Consider the following 26,058-nt stretch of genomic DNA (forward strand, 5'->3'; position numbering starts at 1 on the left):
CCTCAGTATTAACCAAAGCGGCATTATCCTCCACAGGCATCTCGCCATCAGCCAAGGGCCGATCCTGCTTGCGACGCAGCTTAACCTTTCCGCCATTCCTCTTGCTCTCCTCTTCAATCTCCTCAATCCTCTGCTGCGCGCGCCAGAACGACAACCACTGAAACAAAAACTGCATCCCAGACACAAACATCAAAAGCCCTACAACCACTGTGCCAAACCCAGGCCTCCACCGGCTGTACAGATACCCGGTACCACGCCACATTGGCACGCCGTTCTTGCGAAAGAAATTATACCGCTTACGCGACTCCGCATCGCGCAGAATGTTGACGACGAGCCCGATGCGCTGGAACCGCTTCTTGGACGCTTTGCCAGCGGACGCTGGAAGCCTTTGGAGCTTGTCCGGGTGGTACTTTTTCGATAGTTGGCGGTAGGCTTTGTTGATTTCGTCGACTGTGGCTTTGGGCTTGATTGCGAGGAAGTCGTACCAGTCTGTGGTTGACTCGTGCTGCTTGATGTCGTCGTAGAGCTCGAAAATCTCATGGTCCAGCTTGTCCCATGCAAGGACAAGGCTGAGGAGGGAGGCTAGAACCACAAAAAAGAGAAGCGGCTTCATTGATGACGGGTGGTGGTGAAAATAATAAGGAAAAAGAATAAGGAAAACGGAAAAATAGAAAAAGGAAATAAGGAAAGGAGGGATTGTTAGCGAGAAAAAAAGCAAGAGAAAGAGAAAGAGATGAGTGGGAATGACAGAAATGGACAAAACAAATAATTTTTTTCTCTCGGAGGTTGTCGATTGTTAGCATTTATTTTACCATTCTTTTTGTGGTTTACTGTTTGTTTCAACTCGTTGGTCTTATAACATTGTTTTTTATTCTTTGCGAAATCAACCCCTTGTCTCATTGACTAATTTATAAGCGCTCCCGAAAACCCGCACGTTCGCAAAATAATACTTATGAGCAGCAGCAGCAAGGGTAAAAGGCACCACAACAACAGCGATGAGGAGAAGGACAAGCGGAAGCGCGTAGACGCAAGCTCCTCCTCCTCGGGCGAAGAAAGCGACAACAATGGTTCGGACAGCCAAGACAATTCTGACTCGGGCTCCGACTCCAACACCTCCCTTGGTGAAAACGAGCACGTCGACATTGACTTTGAGTTCTTCGATCCCAAACCCGAAGACTTCCATTCACTCAAACGCCTTCTTCAGGGCGGCTTTGGCGATGATGCCGAGGACTTTGATATCAGCGCACTGGCTGACCTCATCCTGGACCAAAAAACCATTGGCTCAACGGTCAAGATGGAAACTAACGGGGAACCCTACGCTCTGTTCACTGTACTCAATATGCAGCACCATAAGGAGACAAAGGTCATGCAGCAGATCTCCGCTTATTTGCTGAAAAAGGCCGGCGCCAAAAGGGAGAAGCTGCGGGAGATTCTGGAATCACACACGGTTGGGCTTTTGTTCAACGAGCGTGTAGTCAATATGCCGCCGCAGATTGTTCCGCCAATGCTGCGAATGCTTATGGAGGAGCTGGAGTGGGCGGTGGAGGATGGCGAGCCGTATAATTTTGATTATTACTTGATCCTGGCACCGATGTACAAGGAGACGGAGGAGCTGGAGAGTGGCGGCCGTAAGGTTGGGCTGGACGCCTTTGTGCATGCTGAGGATGAGTTTATTGAGGAGTTCGCTGGAATCAAGTTTGATTACAAGTTCACTAGGTCGAAGCGCGTGGCGGACTCACGCAATTCGTTTGCGGATACTGGGCTGGCTCCGTCAAGGCGCTGCTTGGTTGTGCACAAGTCAAAGGTTAAGGACATGATTAAGCGTGTGGAATCGGTGCTTGAGGGTTGATTACGTTGGGGGAGCTTTGAGATCAAAAAAATCTAGAATCATATTTAATGTTCTGCTTCTTTTTTGTTCATGATGAATTTATGTTAATTAAATTTGGATTGAACTACATAAAGTATGTCGTGCTCTATAAAAATGTGAGTCTAAATTTTATATATTCAAGTTTTAAAAATTACTTACTGAACTGAACTGAAAAAGGGGCAGCGCTGTAAACATCATGGTTTTCTTGGTGTCAGCCAGCAATACAGAAATGTGTATAGCGGTCATGAGGGCGATCTTGATTCTTGAAAGGAAGATAGTGGCTTGAAATGTGTGTTGGGCACCACAAAGCATAGATAGCAAATAAGCTGTAGTACATTTTAATAAAGCTATTATGATGATTATAACTATTATTTGAAATTAAAATATTATATTATAATGACAGCTATAACAGAGTGCTAGCTGCATCCTCTTGTTTATCAAAATTCAATATTGTCAAAATTGAAGGAAAGTAAATAAATTCACTGTAAATCAAAGTTGATTTATTTGGTTTTTAGTTTTGATCAATTATTTATTTAATTTTGACGCGCGCAGTCAGCTTGGGCAAAAATAAAAAGGAATAACAACTGTTATGTAAGAGGGGGGTGGGGAGCACTACTGTAATAGTGTTAAATAATGGTGTGAAATTATAAAGGTTTTATTACTAGTGTTTCTAAAGTGCTATTATCGCCGGCCTCGCTTATATATATCTCGTTGTCTTTGTGGCACCACTGGCAGTTGTGTGCTCCGTTCGCGAGAACTGGTCCTTATGAAATAACCCGGCTCTCTGATATGGCATGTCTGTATTCTTGCGCCCACACATCTATTTCGGGATAGGCAATATGTCGGATGTCAATTGTGGCGCCTAATTTGATCCCCTGTAATTTGGCTCATATCAGATCCATCTGTTAGCTGACGAGAATCTGTCTCATGATTTTGCCCTCAGCGTCTACATCCATATCTCGGGCTGCGTAACACAACTAGCTGACAACGTTGCTGTTAATTGCGCCATATGTGGGGACAAACCCACCACATGTTGGATAAAAGTCGAACGCTCTAAACCAACAGAGCTAACGAGGAACTATTTGCCGAGTTAGTCATTCTCGCTAAAAAGCAAATAACAGTATGAGGTTGGGCATACGCCTGTTTTTCTGACATTAATATGCTGTGCATTTAATACACACTTTTAAACTTATCAACTTGTACAAAATTTATGCAGCTGCGTAAGCTGGGGAAATATTTTACTAGTTTTAAAAATGACAGCTGGTTGCATCTACTGCTCAGGTGTGACTAAATATGTAAAGGCTACTGGCATTCAATATTTTAATAATGCAATGACGTACTGGATATTAAATAAAGTATTTTTAAGGCACATGTAATATGGCTTGTTAGAATCCTGTAATTTAAAATATTTCTAAGCAATTTTTATTAAATGGCACCTGTCTAACCGTTACCTTTTCAAGGTATTCATTAAAAGCTTGTTGAAACAAAAGAACTTAAACCTTTTATTGAGACACCAACATTTAAATATGTAAGAGTTTGTGAATGTGAATTGGTAGTAATTAAAATTTAATGTATCAAGTTTGCTAAAATATATAATGCAAATGATTGTTCTTGCCACTTTATATATTGTAGCAAATTAAATAAAAACTCAAATCAACAGATCAAATATGTGCACATAAAACACTAACTATTATTATTAACAAAAGCAAATATTTTATCCCAAAGCCGGCTACCGGTAAGTATTAATTATTTATTTATATTATATTTAAAAGCTTTTGACCAAAATCACCTTCAATAACAAAATTAAGCTTAATAAAAACTTATCAATCCAAAATTGCTGCTTTGTAATATTTTTGCTCAAAAATGCCCATCAGCTTGCAAGGTTACCGCCAAAATATGGCCAGCCAATACCCGGGTCATATAATGCTAATTCAAAATATGCCGAAAAATTGAATAAAATATTTAAAACCCAGAATTCAAAACAACACTATTGCTGACGGCAACGTTGTAATAACATTGAGCAATAAAAGCTGTGATAACCAAAAAGACAAATGATTGAATACAATAAATTAGTTTTTAAAATATATCTAAAACTAATGGCACATAATACATGACACACCACTAAAGTTACAATACAAGTGTTTAGAATACCAACTATTGCAAGGTATAACTTAAAATGGGTATCTACAGAATTTAACCAGTTAATGAAAGATAAATTATTTATTAACTATATTATGATAAAAAATATAAAAATATAGTATAAATAAAGCGTTTGATACAGGCAAGTTTATTGGTAAATTATTAAGTTAATCATATATTTGTAGTTGTTAGCTCACAGATAAAATAAGTTCTTGTTAGTTAATAGTTAATTATAATTAAGCAAATTTAAAACCCTTCAACTATAATAATGACTATCTGGATTAAGCCATCATAACCACACCACTTTGCTTAATGCTTTAACCGCACATGCAAACAGTTACACTCCTATTTTCTCTAAACCCTTTAATGAATAATTCTTATAGTGTTGTGAGAGTGGTAAGAGCAAGGCCAGTAACTATGAACTAAACAGCCACAGGGAGTGCTGTTAAAAGGAATTAAATATTTAATATATTTGAAAACCAAGGTGTTCTCGTCCTCATGGCAGGAACACCTTAGTATATATTGAATGCAAACTATGATAAGTGCGTGGCATCTCCCATGCCGCATATATGTAGACAAATATCAAAACAAACGACAATAGCAAAACAAATGCTATTTTGATGCACCTCGAAATTGCATCAATTTCCACTATTGTCAGGATCTGGCAAAAAGAGGTTCAATCATGATCACTACGCCGCTTTGCAATCAATGTGGTTGGATCAGGACATCAGATGAAGTCCTATATCTGTCCGATGTACCTGTGTGCGCAAAGGGGTCTCAGCCCGGGCCGCTGGCCTGGGTGCGGCCCCCTGAGGGGTTTCAAAGATAACATTGTAAATAGGTAAATTTCAAGTAATAGTAGTATAAGAAAATTAAAAGATTTATTCACAAGAAATGATGGATTGTTTGTTGTGCCATCTCTCTTTTTAAAGATAATTAAAGCATATTGCATTGTATGCGCTTGCTGGCGCTTATGGTGGAGAACAATACGCCGACTTGGAATCCCTTTTATTTGTTTGGCACAAACATGCTATTATGAAAACAGTTGCAAGCGTGGATACAATTCCAATTGTGTTAATAGTGAACGCTGCGCCGTATATGTCCAATGTTGTCGCAAGTCAATGTTTTTGTGATGAGCAGCAACCTCATGTTTGTTGTTGTCGACATCCATTCTGTTGTCTTCAACTGCTGGTCCCATGATGCAACAATACAAAACTCCAAGACAAGGATGCATTTCGAAGAATTTTTACGCATATTTGCATAAATCGGTTAACTAACATAGATTGGCAATAATAAAGCTTTATTTATATACACACAAAAATAATTTTCTATAGAAAAATTAAACTTTTGTATTGTGTTTACCATGTCCCAGATATCCCAACGTATTTACGTACGACTTTTGATATTCTAAAGAGTACACATAACATTATGCAAGGTATGTTCAATTGAAGGAAACTAAGGATGTACAGGACAGTGCTTGGTCATATGGTTCTGGAACCACACGATGCACACTTGGCGTTGCTAATATCGCAAGCAGCATTGGCAAATTCAGTGTTATTTTGCGAGAGCATTTTTATTTATTATAGATGTCCTTAATACTGGGTTTTGGAGTGTAAAAGTATTGTATTGGTTGTTGGAATGTTGTTGATGGTGATGATTGGTTTGGAAATGATGGTAGAAAACCGTTTATTTTATAGTATTTTGTAAATTCCATTTTTTTGTTCAACTGGGATACATTTAGTTGGAAAAATACAATATGCTAACCAATGAATTGTGGGAGGGAGTATATGTGCAACTTAAATTTTGGATGAGAGTAGGAATAATGTGTGCCGAGTATTGCACAATTAAATATATGCATGGCGCAATCGATGGATACAAATGCGCAATCGATCGGAAGAGTGAGCCAATGAGCAAGCATTGCTATGAATACTTTTTTTTTTAGCTAAATAGGTTTATTCTTTTTATAAAGCGTCAACGGGGTGTATTAGAGAAAAAAGTAATGATTTTTAATAGGTTTGGTGTACACGGTAGAGCTACGAAGGGCTTATTTTAAACATCCATTTTATTTCTTATTTAAAAAGATCGGTTGGGAGGAACCCTTATATTTTCCGCTTTTTAAAAACTAATGAATTTAAAAGAGGAAACCAACTTTAGAAATAACAAATGTAAATAGGCGCGATCGAGCGTTGATAAGAGAAATACTGCTTAAAGGCATAATACTTCACATACTCACAACACCCCCAATGTAATTGCAAGTAGTATTACTACAATGTGTGTGTATCGATTGTTTATTTTACAACACGTTCTTGTATATATGCCATCTTATCAATGTTGATCAAGAAGTCGGGAATAAGAAGATATCCCATGCAAATTTCTATCTGGTTTGCAAAAAAAAGCATGAATTTAATACAAAAGTAAATTAATCTGATTCCTAGATCTTCATATTCAATCAAATGATCAATCGATCGATAGCAACAATATTGCAAGAATGACGAAAATAATATTAAAAGTACGGTCCAGAATTTACATGTGCTTCAAATATACTGCGATGAACTTTTCAATGAAATAATTAAAAATCATAGCACAATTTTTTAACAAAAAGAATGATCTGGGCCGGAGAAGTAAATGTAAAAATGAGCTATATATTTTAGTAGCTCAGCGACAAATGCTCTCTTTTAAAGTGAAAAATTTTGTCGTCTTTTAGCCCAATTTTTTAACATCTATATTTTCTAATAATTTTCTTGACATCGAAATATGCAGCAAAATTATAACAATGAGGTGACCGGATGGCCTGATGCGTGTCCGGCCAAACAAGGCCTCTACGACCCCTCCAACGAGCGCGATTCCTGCGGGGTCGGGTTCATAGTCAACATCAAGGGCATTTCCTCCCACGCGCTCCTCCTTGACTCCCAATCCCTCCTCTGCAATATGAGCCACCGTGGAGCCACGGGCTCGCACGAGCACGACGGCGACGGCGCCGGAATAATGACATCCATGCCACACGGCTTCTTAACCAAGGCGTTCCATATCTTGGGAATCAATGCACCCATGGAGCATGGGCACTACGCTGTGGGCAATGTGTTTATGTCTACGGATAGCGATGAGAGGCAACGGGCGCAGAAGCGGTTTGAAGCCATAGTGCGCGATGTTGGTTTGATTGTAGCTGGCTGGCGGCGGGCTCCTGTTTTCTCAGAGTGTTTGGGCCCGGTGAGTGCCGGCGGCGAACCTTGGGTTATGCAGCCCCTGGTTGTTTGCTTGGGCGCGTGGGTCGGGGATGTGGAAATGAATAGGATGCTGTTTTTAATTAAAAAGCGCATCAGGCCCGTGGTCGGATATCTTTGCTCACTGGATACGCAAACTCTGGTGTATAAGGGGCTGTTTTGCCCATGGCAGCTGTTTGAGTACTATGCAGATTTGAAAGATTCCACGTATTCAACGCATTTTGCCTTGGTGCATTCGAGATTCAGCACCAATACGTTTCCGTCCTGGGAGCGCGCACAGCCGTTCAGCCTGTGTGCGCACAACGGCGAGATCAATACGCTGCGTGGAAACAAAAACTGGATGCGAGCTCGAGAGGGTCTGCTCAAGTCGGACTTGTTTGCGGATGATCTCCAGTCAGCGTTCCCGATTATTGACGAGTCCGGGTCGGACAGTGCGGCATTCAACAACGTATTGGAGCTGCTCACAGCCAGCCAGGCGTTTTCATTACCAGAGGCTCTAATGGTGATGGTTCCGGAGGCGTGGCAAAACGACGCGCATATGTCCGCGGCCAAGCGCTCGTTCTACGAATGGGCGTCGTGTATTATGGAGCCCTGGGACGGGCCTGCACTTTTTGCCTTTAGCGATGGCAGGTACTGCGGCGCACAGCTGGACCGGAATGGGCTGCGGCCCTGCCGGTACTATATTACCCGGGACGACCAAATGATCTGCGCGTCAGAGGTGGGGGTGGTGAGTGTTGCGCCAGAAAAGGTCGTGCAGAGAGGAAGGCTGATTCCCGGCAGGATGCTCCTGGTGGACACGCAGTTGGGCATTGTGGTGGACGACGAGTTGATGAAGGAAAATATCGCGGGGACGAGGCCATTTTCGCAGTGGATAGAGCAGCAGCAAATCCGCCTTGAGCACTTCGAGAGCACCAGCGACGATATTCTGATCGACAATATTCCGCTGTCAGCTGACTGCCGGATGGCAGCGTTCGGGTACTCAGCGGAGCAGCTCGATCTGATTCTGGGACCGATGGCGCTGCACGGCAAGGAGCCGCTGGGATCCATGGGCAATGATGCGGTGCTGGCATGCCTGGATACCCGGGTGGTGCGACTACCATACGAGTACATGCGACAGTTGTTCGCTCAAGTGACCAACCCACCAATCGACCCGATTCGAGAGAAGCTTATCATGTCTCTGCGCTGCCACGTCGGGCCCGAAAGAAACCTCCTCCAGGTCTCCGAGCACCAAGCGCACCGACTGTCGCTGGACTCGCCGGTTCTCACGCTGCCGCAGCTCGCGGCCATCCGCTGCATGGCTGCCACAAAGTACCCAAGCTGGACTACAAAGACCATTGACATTACTTTTGATGCGGCGCTGGGTATCGATGGCTACGCGGCTGCGCTGGACCGTGCGTGCGCAGAGTCCACAGAGGCTGTCGAGGATGGGTGCCGGGTCATCATACTGTCCGACCGTCTGGCCGACGACAAACGCGCAGCGGTGTCTGCGCTGCTGGCGCTGGGCGCCGTGCACCACCACTTGGTTGCGCAGCGGCAGCGCGCGCGCGTGGCACTGATGGTGGAGACTGGCGAGGCGCGCGAAACGCACCACTTCTGCGTCCTACTGGGCTACGGGGCCGACGCCATCTGCCCGTACATGGCGTACGAAGTGCTGGCAAAGCTGCACCGCGAGAATGTCCTGCAAGACTACACCATTGGTGAGCTGGTCGCAAGGTTCCAGCATGCGGTGGACGATGGCATGCGCAAGGTTATGAGCAAAATGGGTATTTCCACTCTGCAGTCCTACAAGGGCGCGCAGATCTTTGAGGCGCTCGGCGTTGCCAAGGGCGTCGTTGACCGGTGCTTCCGCGGTACCGTGTCACGCATTGGAGGCACAGACATGCGCGGCTTCGCCATGGCCGCCTTGGTGCGGCACCACCGGGCGTACGGCCATCACGTATTGGGCGACGAGGGCGAGTACGCGTGGCGCGCCGGTGGCCAACGCCACGTCAACATCCCGCAGACGATCAGCAGCTTGCAGGATGCTGTGCGGCGGCAGAACGCCGATGCCTGGCGGCAGTACACAGACGCGGCGGAGCGCGCAATGGAGCAGAGTACGCTGCGCGGGCGACTCGAGCTGCATGGCGGCCAGGCCATTGATGTGAGCGAGGTGGAGCCATGGACGGCCATCGTGCGGCGGTTCTGCACCGGCGCCATGTCCTATGGGTCAATTTCCATGGAGGCGCACGCGGCGCTGGGCGTGGCAATGAACCGACTCGGTGGGAAGAGCAATTCGGGCGAAGGTGGCGAGGACGCCAGGCGCTCGCAGCCGCTGGCCAACGGCGACTGTGCGCGGTCAGCCATCAAACAGGTGGCGTCGGGGCGGTTCGGCGTCACGAGCCGGTACTTGGCGGACGCCGACGAGCTCCAAATTAAAATGGCGCAGGGCGCCAAGCCCGGCGAGGGCGGCGAGCTGCTCGGCACCAAAGTGTCAACGGCGATCGCACGCACGCGACACACGACCCCGGGTGTCACTTTGGTGTCGCCGCCGCCACACCACGACATTTACTCAATCGAAGACCTCAAGCAACTGATCTTCGACCTGAAGAGCGCCAACCCGCGTGCGCGCGTGTCAGTGAAGCTTGCGTCCGAGAGCGGCGTCGGCGTGGTGGCGGCAGGCGTAGCCAAGGCGCTGGCCGACCACATTTTGGTGGCCGGCCACGATGGCGGCACAGGCGCAGCGCGGTGGACTGGCATCAAGTACGCCGGGCTTCCATGGGAGCTCGGGCTGGCCGAGACGCACCAGACGCTGGTGCTCAATGCGCTGCGCGGCCGCGTGGTGCTGCAGGCCGACGGGCAGCTGAAGACTGCGCGCGACGTGGCTGTGGCTGCATTGCTAGGCGCCGAGGAGTTTGGGTTTGCAACGGCGCCGTTGGTGGCGCTCGGCTGCGTGTACTTGCGACGGTGCCACCAGAACAGCTGTGCCGTCGGCGTGGCTACGCAGGACCCAGTACTGCGCAGCAAGTTTGCTGGGCTGCCCGAGCACGTCGTGCATTTCTTCCAATATTTAGCCGAGGACTTGCGCGTGCTTATGGCTGCGCTGGGTTTCCGCACGGTGGCCGAGATGGTTGGCCGCTCCGAGCACCTGCGAGAGCGCGCTGGCGCAACACCAGTCGGCATTGATCTGAGCGCGCTGCTGCGGCCGGCGCACAGCATGCGTCCCGGCGCGGCAACACGTTTTGAGTGCGCGCAGGACCATGGCATCAAGCAACGCATGGACGCGCGCCTAGTGCCGCAGCTTCTGCAGGCGCTGCAGACTGGCAAGCGCATGGATGTCTCTACTGATGTGCACAACACCGACCGCGCGGTCGGCACTCTGCTGTCGTACCATGTATCGTGCATCAAAGGCGCTGAGGGTCTGGCCGAGGGCTCTGTGCGGCTGCGGCTGCGTGGATCGGCCGGCCAGTCGCTTGGCGCATTTTTGGCGCCCGGCATTGCCATTGACTTGGAGGGCGATGCCAACGACTACGTCGGCAAGGGTCTGTCTGGCGGCCGGCTAGCCGTGTACCCACAGCGCGCTAGTTCTGATGTCGACAACAACGTCATTGGCCTGGATGGCGCGGCCACCAGCAACAACGTAATCGTCGGCAACGTGTGCCTTTTTGGTGCAACCTCGGGCGAGGCCTTCATCTGCGGCTTGGCTGCAGAGCGGTTTGCTGTGCGTAACTCCGGCGCGCTGGCCGTGGTTGAGGGGGTTGGCGACCACGGGTGCGAGTACATGACCGGCGGCCGCGTTGTCGTCCTGGGCAATGTCGGCCGCAACTTTGCCGCCGGAATGTCGGGCGGTATCGCCTACGTGCTGGCAAGTAACCTGCACAAAATGTGCAATGTGGAATCCGTTGGCCTTGTCGCGGTGCAGGGTGGTGAGGAGGCGCGGTGGCTGAGGCGCACTGTTGAGCGCCACGCAGAATTGACCGGGTCCATTAAGGCACGCAACGTTATCGAGCGTTTTGATGAGCTGCTTCCCAAGTTCACCAAAGTGTACCCGCATGAGTACCGCCGGGTGCTCGAGGCAGAGGCCGAAAAAGAAAAGGAGGCAGAAACACAGACAGAGACCATTTTGCCGCCGGCCTTGGCAGACACGGTGGCGTCGCTGGTGGACATCGAGGATGCAATGGTCGATGACTCGCAGCTGGCCAAGCGCGTCCAGCGGCTGGACAAGCTGCGCGGGTTTGCCAAGTACCGGCGGCGTACTGACGCGTACCGTCCAGCGCACGCGCGCACAAAGGACTGGCAGGAGATCAGCGCGCGGCAGACCAAGGCGCAGCTCCAAGTTCAGGCATCGCGGTGCATCGACTGCGGCATTCCGTTCTGCCAGTCCAGCAGCGACGGCTGTCCTTTGGGCAATGTTGTGCCAAAGTGGAATGACCTTGTGTTCCGCGACCGTTGGCATGACGCGTTCTTGCGGCTGATGGCTACAAATAATTTCCCAGAATTCACCGGCCGCGTGTGTCCGGCGCCCTGCGAGGGCGCCTGTGTGGCTGGGATTAGCGAAAAACCTGTGGCAATCAAGGCTATTGAGGCCGCCATTATTGACCATGGGTGGGAGATGGGCTGGATGCAGCCAAGGCCACCCCCATTGAGAACTGGTCGGAGTGTAGCTGTGGTCGGGTCAGGACCAGCCGGTTTGGCGGCAGCCGAGCAGCTGAACTCCGCCGGCCACCTGGTCACCGTGTACGAGCGTGAGGACCGCATTGGTGGGCTGCTCGTCTACGGCATTCCGAACATGAAGCTGGACAAGCAGCTGGTGGCGCGGCGCGTCGACAAGATGCGTGACGAGGGTGTTGTCTTTGTCACTGGCGCACACATTGGCACCGCTGGCCGCCCAGCGGCAGACCTGCTGCAGAGTGCGGATGCAGTGTTGCTGGCTACTGGCGCAACGTGGCCGCGCGACCTGGCGATTCCCGGCCGCCAACTGGAGGGCATCCATTATGCCATGGATTTCCTAACCACCAGCACCAAGCGGCTGCTGGATGGCCAGCCGGGTGCTTTTTCGGCCGAGGGCTGCCGCGTGGTGGTCATTGGCGGTGGCGACACCGGAAATGACTGCATCGGCACGGCCGTGCGCCAGGGTGCCCAGAGCGTTGTTAATTTTGAGCTGATGCCCAAGCCGCCCACTGAGCGCGCCGTGGATAACCCATGGCCACAGTACCCACGCACCTTCCGCATTGACTATGGCCATGAGGAGGTCGTGGCGCACTGGGGCAGCGACCCTAGGCAGTACTGCATTTCGGCCAAGCGCTTTATTGGCAGCAGCAGTAGCGGTGGTGATTCCAATAGTGGCCGCGTCACAGGAATCGAGACTGTGCGTGTGGAGTGGACCAAGGGTGATTCTGGGTGGACCATGCAGGAGGTGGCTGGGTCAGAGGAGGTCTTTGAGGCCGACCTGGTGTTTCTGGCCATGGGCTTTTTGGGCCCGGAGAATTCTGTTCTGGACGAGCTCTGCGTCGAGCGCATGCCCCGGTCGAACGTCAAAACAGCAGAGGGGTCGTATGCAACTAGTGTGCCCTGTGTGTTCGCTGCTGGTGACTGCCGCCGCGGCCAGAGCCTGGTTGTATGGGCGATCAATGAGGGAAGACAGGCTGCGCGCGAAATCGACCAAATGCTACAGAGGGAATGTGACCAACAGATGGTGGTGGGATTTTCAGACTTGCCGGTTTCTGGTGGTGTTTTGTGCCTCGAACACTTCGAGCCGATTTTGGAAACAGAAGTGGAAGTCAAGATCTAGATTGCGCCACCTTAATTTTAAAGACGGATTAAGTAATGGATTAAGCGAGGGAAAGAGCGTGTGGGCCCAACACCTTTTTTTCTCTTTTAACGCGTGTCCACTTGTTATTTTTGTTATTTTTTCTGCTTGGGTGTTTGTTTGGGAAGAGGCAGGTGGCTTAGGGAAAGAGAGAGCTGCATTTTTTGTATTTTCGTTTCGTTTCAATTATTATTTTTGATTACAATTTATCTGACTTGATCTATAAAATTATATATTTTTAAAATCCTATAAATATGAAGACGCAGCAGCCAAAGTCAAAGCTAAGGTCAAAGATGCAGCAGCAGGAGGAAGAGCCAGAGTCACCCACTTCTGTTTATAGCGACTATGAAGAGCAAGACGAGGATCAGCAGCAAGAGCAAGACGAGGAGCAGGAGCAGGAGCAGGAGCAGGAGCAGGAGCAGGAGCAGGAGCAGGACCAGGACCAGGACCAGGACCAGGACCAGGATCAGGATCAGGAGCAAGAGCAGGAGGACGAGTATGAAGAGGACCAGGAGCAGCAAGAGGACGACAACGAGGAGGAAGTAGATAGTGCTGCTGAAGAAGAGGTTGAAGAAGCTAACGAAGAGGCTGAAGCTCAAGTTGAAGACGAAGCTGAGGAAGAGGCTGATGAGCAGGCCGAAGCTGATGAGCAGGCCGATGCTCAAGAGGAGGCCGATGAGCAAGTCGACGAGCAGCACCAACATCAGCAAGATGAAGAGATGCTCGATACCCCTGCTTTGGTTTCCCCACGCGCCGAGGCGTCTAACAGCGTCAACATGGATGACGCGCTGGCCAAGGCGCGCGCTATCGCCCTGAAGCTGGGCTCGATTCAGAACCCTCCTCTCTCTGCGCCTCTGTCCGCCTCCCTCGTGTCGCCGCGCCCTGAGGACACGTCCGATGCGCACCACCGCCACCGCCGCAGCGCATCGCCTCCAGCGGATCTGACCAGGCATCGGTCATACGACAGTGAGTCGCGCGTGCCGCCACCGCCCCAGCGCGGACACAAGCGCGAGCGCTCGCCCTCCCATGAGCACCGCAGCAGTGGCGCTGTGGATTCACGGAGGGAGAGCCGCAGAAGGCTGGATTCGCTGGAGGAAGGGGGAAGGTCGCCTGAGGCGCTTCCAGTTCTGGAGTTCGCTATTCCCATGGCGCTTGTCGGCTTGGTCATTGGCCGCCAGGGCGCTAATATGCGGTCAATCGAGGTGCGCCACGGCGTGCGTATCCAGCTGAGCACACAGTTTGACCGCCGCGATGCCGAGCGCAAGGTTACCGTGCAGGGCGTCCAGCAGGCAGCTGAGGCAGCGCGCATGGATATTTTGGATTTTGTTGAGGGCCACAAGTTCAAGCTTCAGGAGCAAGGCCAGGACCAGGCCCAGGACCAGGGTCAGGGCATGGGCCATGGTCAGGCTCCTAGGCAGCCGATGTCGCCCCCTGGTGCATACAGCGCGGGGCCGGCGAGCCCTTCGGGTATGACCACCATTATGGTGCCCAGTTCTAAGGTCGGCCTGATCATCGGCAGGGGCGGCGAGAGCATCCGCGATATCCAGCAATCATCGGGCGCTCGTGTGCAGGTGCAGCCGGACAACGGCCGGGGCGCGCCCGAGAGACCTATCCAATTGATCGGTCTACCCGACCAGATCGAGTACGCGCGCGTGCGCATTATGGAGATTGTCAACTCGGAGCGTCCCGTTGGCATTGGCGGCGGCGGCAATGGTGTTGCCCCCGGTGGCTACCAGCAGCGACAGGAGTATGCTCCGCAGAATCAGGCGCAGGGATTTGGTGCGCCGAGACATGCCCAGCAGCAGTCCTACGGTATGCTTCCGCCCCAGCAGCAGCAGCAGCAGGATAGGTATGGTGGGGCAGCGGGACCGATGGCTTCGGCTATGCAGTCGATGGCACCGCCGGCTCATGTTGAGGAGATGCAGATTCCTGCTGAGGCTGTGGGGATTGTCATTGGGAGAGGTGGTGAGAGTATTAAGCTTTTGCAGCAGACTTCGGGCGCCCGGATTCAGATCATTCAGGGCCAGGACCGTAGTGCTCCATTCAAGCCGGTTACCATCTCTGGAGACCATGCCGCTTGCATGCGTGCCCGGAGGATGATTGAGGAAAAGGTTGACAGCTTACAGGTAAGAACATATATAATTATTGAGTTGGCATTGTGAGCCGTATATGGTTTATGTATTTGGTTATTGCAATTTTGTTTATCATGTTATTGACTTCTTTATCTATTTTTTTTTACTTTTTGTATGTCTGTTTTTAATTCGTCCTGTCCCTTTCCCCTTCTCTCTGTCGCCATATTGCTTGTTCTATTGTTGACTTGCTGTTGTACCTATCTTGTCCTCAATGCCCTGTTGTTGTTGCTTGACTGGTCATTTTGGTGGATTACATATGTATTGTCCATTTCTTTTTTTTATGTATTGGGGAAGGATATCTAGGAAAGAGCACCTGTTGCTGCAGGATTTGCCGGTGGCCGTTCTACTCAATATGGCACTGCACCATCATCTGGCTACGACCAGCCGCAGCGCAGATCGGCCCATTCGTATAGCGGAGGCAGTTACGCCCAGCAGCAGCAGCAACCGTCGGCAGCGGTGGGTGGTGCTTATAGCGGATACGCGTCTGAACAACCCCAGCAATTCTACGGCGCCCAGCAGGCTCAATCTCAGCAGGCTCAGCAGCAGATTAATGCAGCACCTGCCGCGCAATACACTGCTTCGAGGTACCAACAGACAGGGTACCAGCCCCAGGCTCAGGCTCAGGCTCAGGCTCAAACACAGGGTCAGGCACAGGTATCTGGCGATCAGCAGGCTACTCAATGGACTAACCAACAAACAGCCGATTATTATTCTCAGTATGCATCTACTAGTCCGGAGTATGCTCAGTACGCTGAGTATTATCGTAAATTGGCTGAGAAGGATCCCAATGGCATTGTTCCTTCTGACAACTAAGAAAAAAATTGTTTGTAATTGTTTTTTTCTTTTTCTTTTGCTGTTGTTTTTATTCGTTTTTATTTACTTGTGATGGAGCGAAGTGGGGGTTTTTTATCTTATTATACGTTCTTTTTTATGTTTTTGGTGCATGTCTATTTGTTTTAATGAATGTATCGCGAAGTAGTTTTCGTTGTATTTGGCTTTTGATGGTGTCAATATTGTATGTTTCAAGGCAGTCTTTTTTTCTGTCAATTGTATGATTGTGTTCTGCGGAATGCGCTCCTTGTCTCATTCTTGTAGTTTCATGTGTTGAATGTATTTTTTTGCATGTACCCAACGATACAAAACAAACCAAATCAAATCAAATCAAGAAAATAAATGGGAGAGAGAGACCGAGGATGAGAAGAGTTGGGCAGAGTTGACTATTGGTTCACCAGCAAATAAAAACGGAATGCAATGCAACATATCTTTTATTGACGGGGAAATATTTGCAAATACTTGCTTGCAGGGCTTTTCAGCACGAGATAAATATATGCACACCAGATAAATAAATAAACAGGATATTCTGTCAGCTGATACAAATTAGTTTGTTTATTTTTCAACTTTAGTCTGTGCGTTTGCAATAAAAAATCCTGGTGTAAATCCCAAAGAAAAAAGTCAATTGTAAAAAAAAAGTATAAACCAAAAAAACGATTTAATTGTCCATAAGCAAATGGATATTGGGTTTTAGGCACTCCTCCTGCAGGATCCGCAAGTGTATGACATTAATTCCCGCAGCACACATGGTCTTCACTCCATTGCAATCGAAAAAGGAGTCGGGCTCCTTGACACCAATGACCACGGTTTTAATTCCAGCGTCAATAATGTACTTTGTGCACGGCACCTTGGACACTCTCTCCGAGGAGCACGGCTCCATCGTCGTGTACAGCGTGGAGCCGGGGATCATATGTCTGTTGTTTCCCTGCTGGGCCTTTGCAATGGCGTGTGCGGCGGCGTGAAGATTTAATTTGCTCTCATTGGACCGGCCCTCGGATATAGGGTACTTCCCCTTGACCAAGAAAACGCCCGTGCTAAAGGCGTTTGTGTTCGGGGCTGCTATTTCGGCCTGCATTATTGCCAGTCTCATAAACTCAATATGTGCCTCGACCTCACCTACACATATTTTATATAGGATTTATATGCAAGGTAATTTTAATAAGAATAGCATTGGTTTCAATTTCTTTTATGAAAAGAAAATCCATTCATCGTGCTGCGTGTTTTTTTATTTTTTTATTTGCCCAGGTGGTACTTACTGCTGGTGCCATCGTCGTGATCTATAACTGTGAATGACCCGGGTGTTATTTGCTGTCGAGACATGGTTAATGTAAGGCGAACTGATATGAGTATTACAAAGGCAACGTGTATAAAAAAGACGATTGTATTGAAAATGCTATTATGCTATAGTGCAAAAAGAAGAAAGAAAGAAAAAAGAAACTAAGAGCGAAAGAAAAAAGTCAATGAGTCAATGAGTCCAAAAAAAGAGGTGGGATTATTCGATTTGCGAATCCAAAAGAAAAATGGTGTGCGACAATGAAGGGAACTGGCAAAATAGGGCTTGCATGCTCCCTTAAATAAAAATTTTTTGGGAGATTTTCTAAAATAAAAGAAAGGGGGAAGAAAATAAAGCACAAAAAGGGGGGGGGAGTATTGGGGATGGTTGAGCGGGTGGGGGTGGTTGGATGTAGGGGGCATCGGCGGGTATAAAGAAAGGGTTTTTGATACCTTTCACTTTTTAATGTGAATGCGAGAGAAAAAAATCAACAATCGAAAAAGAATGCGAAATTGGAAGATGATATGAACAAGGTCAAAGCCCAGGAAAATTGACATGCATATAAGCTTGCGACTCTGTTAATCTCTATACATAGCTAATTTATTTTATTTTCCGCTCGTTTTATTATTCCACTCAAAAATAAGCAATACCATCAGCTCGCAAAAAACCCCTTTGAATGCAATAGAAAAGCACCAAACTAGTCGTAAAGTGACTTTTACTGTTTCAAGTCAAAAGCGTGTTGTTATTTAGGAAATAAACGCCGCTCCACAATTTGTTGTTTGTCTGTCATCCGGAACGTCCACCCGTCATTCAATAATAAATTTTGAGTTTCTGACAATAATCACACTGAACAATGCTGCCTCTTATCCAATTGGCATGGAACATGTAGAAAATAAGCATTCAAAAATTGTAAAATAAAAACTGGGGCGTAGAGGACGCAAGCTTATCACGAATATGTATGAGGAAAGCACGAATGGGCAGCCTTGAGTTTGTCTTGTTATTTGTTGGCTGGCTGGCTGGCTGGCTGGCTGGTTGGGGAGGCAAATAGAAATTGGTGGAAAAGAATGTCGGGTCGAGTATTGGGTTTCGAATAATACACAAAGAAGCTTTTTTCCTCGCGCGCGCGAGCGCGTCTCATTGAGCCATTGCATCATTACATCATTTCGTCAACAAATACAAATACAAATACAAATACAAATACAAATAAACGGGAATTGCTGCAATATAGCATCCAATTTTTCGGGCAATAATAAAACAATAAAATAACGAGGTTTATTTTGTCTTTTGATTCCTGGACATGGGATAAAAGATAATACAGGTGCTTTAAACTAAGTGGGTACAAATCGTATTTTTCTTTGGCATTTTGCTTGTGCGCCTCTCATTTGCTCACGTTATTCCGGCACCAATTTCACCATAACTACTGTAAGCAGTATCATTTGCCACTCGCCAACATTGTACATTTGTTTGGGGTGGTTTTTCATCTGAATAGACAACAATAAATTCTATTATTTTCTACTATTTTCTATCTACTTAGTATTCACTTAGTATCTCACCAAGCCCATTTAATATGGACCAGGATACGGCGAGAGCGTTGTTTGCAAAAGGAGCGTGTCTGGTAATTTTTGATGCCCCAAGCGGAATGGAGTTTGGCATAGACATGGACACTTGGGAAACAGGGCCTTTGTTCAAGGGAATTAAGATGATACCGCCTGGAATTCACTACGTCCACTACAGGTAAAGCGCAATAGCTTATTGCCAAAGCGGTGAGATACGAGTCGGGGGGGGGGGGGGGGACAACAACAGGATGGGGACAAAAGCGTCATTTAAATTCTGAATCTACATATTTATTTATTTATTTATCTGTGCATGCATGCATGCATGTAGTGCAGTGAACAGCGACAAGCAAGCGGGAATGCGGAGTGGATTTTTCCACAACTACATGTCCGGAGAGGTACACAACAGAACACACCAAACGGTGCATAAGCACGTTGTCTGCGAAAAAAAATGCATAGATTGCCATGCGCTAATGCCTTGTTTTTCCATTATCGCGGGATCCCCTTTGTAGATTGTTGCCAGGCGGTGGTGTGCCGAAACCGAGCAGCTTTTCCCGAGAGACAACGTGTCCGAGGACGATATCGTGCGGATTCGTGCGAATATCCGCGACCTGGACTCGGGGCTGGCCGCATACCCGCTGGGCAGCGCCGACGGAGAGAGCTCGTACCTCCGGTGGCAGCGGCTGACCGGATACATGGCGCCCGAGATGCTGACGCGGCTGCTGCCTTGCGGCGGCGAATTCACGTCTGCCACGGGGTCGGCGTACGAGGACGAGGAGATGCAGCGCGCCCAGCGCATCCTGCACCGCACCGAGCCTGCCATAGCCGCCTCTGCTGTGGCCGCAGATGCGGACGCGGATCGATTTGGGTTTGCGCGCATAGACATCAAGCATTCGTTCCCTGTCGGCGCAGCCGCCGAGGATATCCGGCGCTACAGCCTGGACAAAACCTGGCTCCTGCGCACCCTTCTTTGCGAGCACTGGCGCAGTGCATCGGACCTGCTTGGCGAAATGCAACTGTCCTTTCTGATCATTTTTGTCGGCCAGAACTTTGCCGGGCTGGAGCATTGGAAGCACCTTTTGCACTTAGTTTTTGGCAGCGCCGAGGCCCTGGAGGACGGGCGCTTGGTTGCGGATCTCTTTGTGCCTGCTGTCAGGCTGTTGGCTGTGCAGCTGAGGGAGTGTCCGAGGGAGTTTGTGGCGTCGGTGCTGGAGCAGGACAATTTTATTGCGGTGGTTCTGGGCAGGTTGGTGCTTAACTTGCATGAGTGCGGGAGCTGTTCGGGAAGGGAGGCTTTGGAGCCGGAGGTGGGGCGGCTGAGGGGGCTGCTCTATGCGAGGTTCGGCTGGTCTTTGCCTGACGGACAGCAGATGCAAGAGATGGCTGATGTGGAAGAAGGCGAGTATGCTCCGCAGGTGGTCTCGCTGGATTAATTAATGGATTTAGCCTCGATTCTATTGTTTTTTTGGCTGCGGAATCTACATTATTCTTAATGGTTGCCGCGATGGCTTCATTCTCGCCCTATTTTTCTTCTTCTTTCTTTCTTCTTTCCTTCCTTCGTTCCATTCGGTGCGAATTTCAACTTTCAATTCCAATTTCAATTCCAATTCCAATTCCAATTCCAATTCCAATTCCAATTCCAATTCCAATTCCAATTTTTGTTTCCATATTTTTGAATTTATTTTTTCCTATTATACAACATGCTGCTTCACTCAGCAGGCGAGACCAGTACGAGCACACCTCCAGGAGCGACCACAAACGTAAGCCAGCACATAAGAAGAAGCTATACCCAACCCTCCTTTTCCATCCCGAGCAGAAAATAGCCGTTGCTAACACTCACACAAGGCTGTGCCTTTTTTGTTTTGCGTTAGCGGCGACCATGGCTTGTGCGAGCACAAAGCTCCGAGATTTTGTTCTTCAACACAGTACTGGAGACATCACAGCAGCTTAGCCAACAGTCGTCCACCTCTGGCCATTCGGAGAGCACCACCCTACGAGCAGATCAGCTTTTGAAAATCAGTGACACGCATATTGAAATGGAAGGTACGCGGAATGCAGTAGGAGAGGAGCGATTGTGGGTGGTGTGTGCGCTGAGTTCCGTGCCGGCGAAAAGGGTTATGGCGATGCCTGGGAGCGGATTGGATTGGATTGTGGAGCACGTATCGGGCCAGGCCAGTGTCATTGGCCAGGCCAGTGCTTTTGGGCAGACGAGTGATGCTGGGCAGGCGAAGGTGGGCTGCTTGCTGCTTGGATCAAGTGTCGTGTGCTCGTGGTGGATGGATCCGTGGACCGTTGGGGTGGTTACCAGAGACGACAGCGGGATGCTGCTTTTTGTTATTGATTTTCCTGCTGCTGTCGCTGCCGCTGCCGAGGATTGCGGCCGTTTGCCCTACTGCCATGCAGACAGGGCGGTCGCCAGGCTGGGAGCAGTCGAGAGCAGCCAGGAGCCAGCTCTTGGACTGAGCGGCGCTTGCATTGGAGCAGCGACCGGGCCGACGATTGCTCGGGGCAACCACATCGTGCAGGCAATGGGCGGCGTGCTAAAAACATGGCGGATCGACAGGAGAGCCAACGGTGGCAAAGTCAGCGTGATCAGAGACGAGGTCTGCTTGGCCGAGTCCATCCTAGGCGGCCAGGACGTCATTGACCTTCGGTGGACCGGTGACGGCGTAGGCCTCGGCGCCACGCGATCGCGCGCGTTCTGGTTCAGTCTGCCTGCAACCGGCGGAAAAACAGCGTACATTGTTCCTTGCGACTCGTATGACCGGCTCTTGCCCGGCATGGCATCCTGGCGCTGGGGCGAGTCGGTCGTGGCCACTACGCCCTGTGAAAAAAGGGAGCTGCCTCCGCAGGGTGCGTTGCTGTGCTTGCCGTCTCCCACGGGAGTGTCTTTTTACTCGTCGGAGGGCCAACAGGCTGGGGTTGAGCCCGTGTATACACAGATGTTCTCGAAGGGCTGGGTGTGGCTGTGTGGGTCGGAGACTGCTTTTGTCACTTTGTCGCCATGCAGGCAAATGGCTACTGTGTGCCGCATGCCGATGGGCGAGCCTCTGTATACGCTGCGGGTACATGACAGAGCTGGTGGAAAACAGTTGATCCAGGACGGGTGGATGACGGGTGTTGGTGCCGGGTGTGCCATTTCGACAGGCAGCGCTTTGTATTTGGTCGGCTGGCAGAAGTCAAACTAAAAAAATTAGTGAATTTGTATGCACTTGCTTGTCTGGTGATATTTAATCTGTAGTTCTAATTGCGCATCATTATCCCGTTTGTGCAGCAATTAATGTTACTTGCTATTGCCGCCTGGAAATGCAGCTTGATACATGACATGAGTTGTGCCGAGCTTGTCAAATGACAAGGCGACCGGGTGATTTAATGACAATAGTGCCTATTACTTTCCTCCCCCACCCAATTAATGATGTATTGAAGCTCAATTATTGGAACAGAATCACTCGATGCAATGCAAACGAAAAAGACATGTGCGTATGCGAGTTGGATTTAACTGGGGAAAAAAATCAACAATGAATTGAAACATGCATTTTTATAATGGGCGCTATCTCCCCCTTTATACAATGCCCCCATCTAAATTCTTTTTTTTGCAGTCTAGTAGCTTGGCTTGTTTCCGCTTTTAATAAAATGCTTAGGTGATAAGAGAAAAAAGGAAAAAGAGAGGAAAAGAAGACGACCACAAAAAAAAGAGAGCAGTTATAAAGAGTGGCACACACTCTTTGTCTAATAGACAATGATATCCTTTGACCACACTACCTTCAATTGGACTATACATATCAGGAGACTATGAGAACAAACCCTTTTTTCCCCAAAGAAAAATTTAAAGCCAAGAGTGAAGAAGAAGAAAAAAGTAAACGAAAAACGCAGTAGCCTGTTTTGTAGTGTGCTTGTAAGTGGAGCGGACTTGTAAATAATTTAGACAGGCGCAGACAAAAGGCACACCTGCATAAAAAATTAATAATAACTTTCCCTTCTATTTTTCTTTTCTCTTTCACAAAAAAAAAATAATTTTTATTTATTTACACTATACCTCACACTTCCTATACTATTCGATTTTTTTATTTTTTATTTTTCACGTCTTACCACTGTATAAAAACAATTTATTATTTATTTTTTGGACTTTTTTTTCAAATATGACAAACGACGCCCCCGGTAACGATGCTGCGGGTACACCAAAGCCACGCAGGCTGCGTGAGGGGATTGCAACCAAACTGCACTTAGGCAAGGGTGGTCAAAAGGCGCGTCGCGGGTCGACGCCGCGTACCAGCCAAATGACCGAGTCCAACCTGGCAAAGTTCACGCAAATAAGCAGCAACACAGGGTCCTCCACTTCTTCCGCCATCCCCGCCGCCTCTGCCGCCGCTGCTGCTGCCAACACAGAAGACATGCGCAGCATGACTGGGAACATCAAGAAGGATGCAGCCATTCTAGAAAACCTGAACGAGCGACTCCAGTGCATCACCGAGGGTGTAGCCCCCTTCCGAGTCAAATTCGAAAACAACAAAGGAGAGGCCACAATGTCCGACGTGTACCCTGAAGAAGAGTTCAACGAAGTGCTGCAGAAAGTGACTGCCAAACTGCGCATGTCCAGACATTCCGATTACATCATTATGTACAAGGACACGGATGACGAGGAGATTGCGGTTGCTTGTACGGACCATTTGCGCGAAATGTTTGGGCTGTTTGAGCCTGGATGCCGGCTGCAGCTCAAGATTGTGCCGTTCAATATTAACAACAGCGGCGCGCTAGATAGTATTGCGAAAATATGGGAGTATGGCCTGACTCCGAATGTTTTTGTCGACGAAGCGGAGAGCGACGATTCAAGTGATGAGGTGGACTTGACGCATATTAAGCTGGCTACGGACGGACACCAGAAGGAAGAAAAAAAGGCAGAGTCTGCTGCTGAGACCGCAGTGGCCACTGCGGCGGCAGCGTTGGCTGAAGCAAAGGCTGTGGCAGAGAAGGCCGCTGCTGATGCTGCTTCGGCTGCGGGGGTTGCCGCGGCGGCTGAACTGAAGGCCTCCGAGGCGGCGGCGGCTGCCTCTGCGGCTGTTGCCAAGGCTGAGGCCGAGGCCAAAGCCAAGAAGGAGGCCGAGGAGGCTGCCAATCAGCCATCCAGCACCAAGGCTGAGCCCCCATCGCCTGCCTCCCTGTCATCAAACACCGAAAAGGATGGCGACGAACTGCGCCAGGCTATCCTCATGATGTCCAACAACCTGTCCCTGGCTATTGAGAGCTTGGGCACTAGGCTGACGCATAACTTTGACAAGCTGTCTACTGAGCAAGCTAAAATTATAAACACCCTGTCGCATAGCGCCAAGGAAGACGCAGCTGAGAAGACCGAAATCAAGACCGAGACCGAGACTAAAACGGAAACCAAGACGGAGACCAAGACGGAGGAAAAGGTGGAAACCATCAATGTGGACATCAACGATCTTGAGATTATTGACGTCGACGTCAAGGAGGAGAGACTGAAACTGCTGTGGTTGCGGTCAAGAACGAGAAGAAGAACGAAGTTATTGACATTGACGTCAAGAATGAGAAGAAGGACGAGGTTGTTGACATTGACATTAAGGATGAAAAGAAGGACGAGGTTATTGATATTGACGTCAAGGACGAGAACACTCCGCTGCCGCCGCCACCGCCTCCATCGGCAGCAAATCATGTGCCTCCACCTCCGCCACCAGTGCAGAGCGTTCCTCATCCTCCCCCACCAGCGATGCATTGTGTGCCGCCCCCTCCGCCACCAGCGACGCATTGTGTGCCACCTCCACCACCGCCAGTGACGCACTGTGTGCCGCCTCCACCACCTCCAGTGACGCACTGCGCACCGCCATGCCCGCCGCCCCCTTACCACAAGGTTGAGGAGATTACTGTCCAGTTTGTGAACCACAACCATGCGCACGAGGTGCACAAGGCAGCGGCGTTTGCATATAATCTGGCCCAAGCAAACTTTGCATTCAGCAGCAACCCTTACGCTAGCAGCTTTTTTAAAAGCGGCTTTTCTGAGGCCGGCATACCTTCGCATTTTGCGCACCCCTGCATGATGTCGTCTCCATTTGAATGCCAGAACGGGTGCACTTGCGGGCACTGCTAGAGCGTTGTCTATTCTTATATTATATTATTTTATCTTTATTATATTATATTATTATTCACAAAACTGGTGCATGCAGTGTTCAAAGAAGAAGAAAGATGTGTAATCAACGTACTGGTTAGAAATTACCTGTTGCAAACCATGAGATGGGTGTGAAGGCTGTTACGCAGCATAACTGCCAACCGGTGGCAACAGCTCCTTTTGAGCGCTAGTGTCATCTAGGTGTATTTTTATTGTACGTTGGTGTTTTCAAGTGCCAAATAAAAAATACTGCGCTGTCTTGTCTCAAAATTGTTTAAATACCAGGCCAGTGAACCAAGTATTGGGAGGGAGAAACAAGCATATCAGTAATGAGTTTAAATATCATGAATATTTCCAAAGTTTGTGCTCATTGCTCCTATCGATCGATTGATCGATTGATCGGATATAAAATCTAAAAATCATATTAATTATTTTGTGTTAAATTTATGTTTTTTTGCAAACCAGATAGAAATTTGCATGGAATGTCTTCTTATTCCCACTCTTGATCAACATTGATAAGATGGCATATATACAAGAATGTGTTGTAAAATAAACAATCGATACACACATTTTAGTAATACTACTTGCAATTACATTGGGGGTGTTGTGAGTATGTGAAGTATTATGCCTTTAAGCAGTATTTCTCTTATCAACGCTCGATCGCGCCTATTTACATTTGTTATTTCTAAAGTTGGTTCCTCTTTTAAATTCATTAGTTTTTAAAAAGCGGAAAATATAGGGTTCCTCCAATCGATCTTTTTAAATAGAAATAAAATGGATGTTTAAAATAAGCCCTTCGTAGCTCTACCGTGTACACCAAACTATTAAAAATCATTGCTTTTTTCTCTAATACACCCGTTGACGCTTTATAAAAAGAATAAACCTATTTAGCTAAAAAAAGTATTCATAGCAATGCTTGCTCATTGGCTCACTCTTCCGATCGATTGCGCATTTGTATCCATCGATTGCGCCATGCATATATTTAATTGTGCAATACTCGGCACACATTATTCCTACTCTCATCCAAAATTTAAGTTGCACATATACTCCCTCCAAACCATCGATAGCATATTGTATTTTTCCAACTAAATGTATCCCAGTTGAACAAAAAAATGGAATTTACAAAATACTATAAA

At 48.5% G+C, this 26,058-nt stretch overlaps 8 protein-coding genes across 8 annotated transcripts; 6 read left to right on the plus strand and 2 right to left on the minus strand.

Annotated features, from left to right (window-relative positions):
* Positions 1 to 100: 100 nt before the first annotated feature.
* On the minus strand, positions 101 to 613 carry BX661DRAFT_135448 (DnaJ domain-containing protein; the record flags this gene model as incomplete). The annotated part of the gene is made up of 1 exon (XM_051532655.1): positions 101 to 613. A coding segment is annotated over one exon (513 nt), but the record flags the coding sequence as incomplete, so codon positions are not given.
* Positions 614 to 1,123: 510 nt separating this feature from the next.
* Positions 1,124 to 1,819, plus strand: BX661DRAFT_124795 (p21-C-terminal region-binding protein-domain-containing protein; the record flags this gene model as incomplete). Its single annotated transcript, XM_051532441.1, has 1 exon — positions 1,124 to 1,819. A coding segment is annotated over one exon (696 nt), but the record flags the coding sequence as incomplete, so codon positions are not given.
* Positions 1,820 to 6,760: 4,941 nt separating this feature from the next.
* On the plus strand, positions 6,761 to 12,994 carry BX661DRAFT_145625 (glutamate synthase; the record flags this gene model as incomplete). Its single annotated transcript, XM_051533127.1, has 1 exon — positions 6,761 to 12,994. The coding sequence occupies one exon, from the start codon at positions 6,761 to 6,763 to the stop codon at positions 12,992 to 12,994; it is 6,234 nt and encodes a 2,077-aa protein (XP_051389559.1).
* A 138-nt stretch (positions 12,995 to 13,132) lies between these two features.
* Positions 13,133 to 15,982, plus strand: BX661DRAFT_186830 (uncharacterized protein). Its single transcript, XM_051537105.1, has 2 exons — positions 13,133 to 15,138; positions 15,448 to 15,982. The coding sequence occupies exons 1-2, from the start codon at positions 13,267 to 13,269 to the stop codon at positions 15,955 to 15,957; spliced, it is 2,382 nt and encodes a 793-aa protein (XP_051389560.1). The 5' UTR covers positions 13,133 to 13,266; the 3' UTR covers positions 15,958 to 15,982.
* Positions 15,983 to 16,538: 556 nt separating this feature from the next.
* On the minus strand, positions 16,539 to 17,538 carry BX661DRAFT_226266 (diaminohydroxyphosphoribosylamino-pyrimidine deaminase). The gene is made up of 2 exons (XM_051538965.1): positions 17,232 to 17,538; positions 16,539 to 17,091 (listed from the first exon to the last, which is right to left on the minus strand). The coding sequence occupies exons 1-2, from the start codon at positions 17,293 to 17,295 to the stop codon at positions 16,634 to 16,636; spliced, it is 522 nt and encodes a 173-aa protein (XP_051389561.1). The 5' UTR covers positions 17,296 to 17,538; the 3' UTR covers positions 16,539 to 16,633.
* Positions 17,539 to 18,654: 1,116 nt separating this feature from the next.
* BX661DRAFT_186842 (A1 cistron-splicing factor) lies at positions 18,655 to 20,411 on the plus strand. The gene is made up of 3 exons (XM_051537106.1): positions 18,655 to 18,982; positions 19,133 to 19,199; positions 19,314 to 20,411. Exons 1-3 carry the CDS (start codon positions 18,816 to 18,818, stop codon positions 20,232 to 20,234), a joined length of 1,155 nt encoding a protein of 384 aa, XP_051389562.1. The 5' UTR covers positions 18,655 to 18,815; the 3' UTR covers positions 20,235 to 20,411.
* A 90-nt stretch (positions 20,412 to 20,501) lies between these two features.
* BX661DRAFT_172860 (uncharacterized protein) lies at positions 20,502 to 21,989 on the plus strand (the record flags this gene model as incomplete). The annotated part of the gene is made up of 2 exons (XM_051533814.1): positions 20,502 to 20,561; positions 20,673 to 21,989. The coding sequence occupies 2 exons, from the start codon at positions 20,502 to 20,504 to the stop codon at positions 21,987 to 21,989; spliced, it is 1,377 nt and encodes a 458-aa protein (XP_051389563.1).
* An 813-nt stretch (positions 21,990 to 22,802) lies between these two features.
* On the plus strand, positions 22,803 to 25,218 carry BX661DRAFT_186846 (uncharacterized protein). Its single transcript, XM_051537107.1, is given in 3 exon segments — positions 22,803 to 22,998; positions 23,029 to 24,263; positions 24,278 to 25,218. 3 exon segments carry the CDS (start codon positions 22,941 to 22,943, stop codon positions 24,902 to 24,904), a joined length of 1,920 nt encoding a protein of 639 aa, XP_051389564.1. The 5' UTR covers positions 22,803 to 22,940; the 3' UTR covers positions 24,905 to 25,218.
* The last annotated feature ends 840 nt before the right edge of the window (positions 25,219 to 26,058 follow it).

Source organism: Kickxella alabastrina (genome assembly GCF_025024165.1).
Source record: "Kickxella alabastrina strain RSA 675 chromosome Unknown BX661scaffold_23, whole genome shotgun sequence".
Lineage (NCBI taxonomy): Eukaryota > Fungi > Kickxellomycota > Kickxellomycetes > Kickxellales > Kickxellaceae > Kickxella > Kickxella alabastrina.

Coding starts and splice junctions, on each gene's coding strand:
- BX661DRAFT_186830 (XM_051537105.1), top strand. CDS start 13,267: ATGAAGACGCAGCAGCCAAAGTCAAAGCTAAGGTCAAAGATGCAGCAG. Junction 15,139..15,447: donor AAAAGGTTGACAGCTTACAG/GTAAGAACATAT, acceptor AAGGATATCTAG/GAAAGAGCACCTGTTGCTGC.
- BX661DRAFT_226266 (XM_051538965.1), bottom strand. CDS start 17,295: ATGTCTCGACAGCAAATAACACCCGGGTCATTCACAGTTATAGATCAC. Junction 17,092..17,231: donor TCACGACGATGGCACCAGCA/GTAAGTACCACC, acceptor AAATATGTGTAG/GTGAGGTCGAGGCACATATT.
- BX661DRAFT_186846 (XM_051537107.1), top strand. CDS start 22,941: ATGACAAACGACGCCCCCGGTAACGATGCTGCGGGTACACCAAAGCCA. Junction 22,999..23,028: donor ACCAAAGCCACGCAGGCTGC/GTGAGGGGATTG, acceptor AACTGCACTTAG/GCAAGGGTGGTCAAAAGGCG.
- BX661DRAFT_186842 (XM_051537106.1), top strand. CDS start 18,816: ATGGACCAGGATACGGCGAGAGCGTTGTTTGCAAAAGGAGCGTGTCTG. Junction 18,983..19,132: donor ATTCACTACGTCCACTACAG/GTAAAGCGCAAT, acceptor GCATGCATGTAG/TGCAGTGAACAGCGACAAGC. Junction 19,200..19,313: donor ACAACTACATGTCCGGAGAG/GTACACAACAGA, acceptor TCCCCTTTGTAG/ATTGTTGCCAGGCGGTGGTG.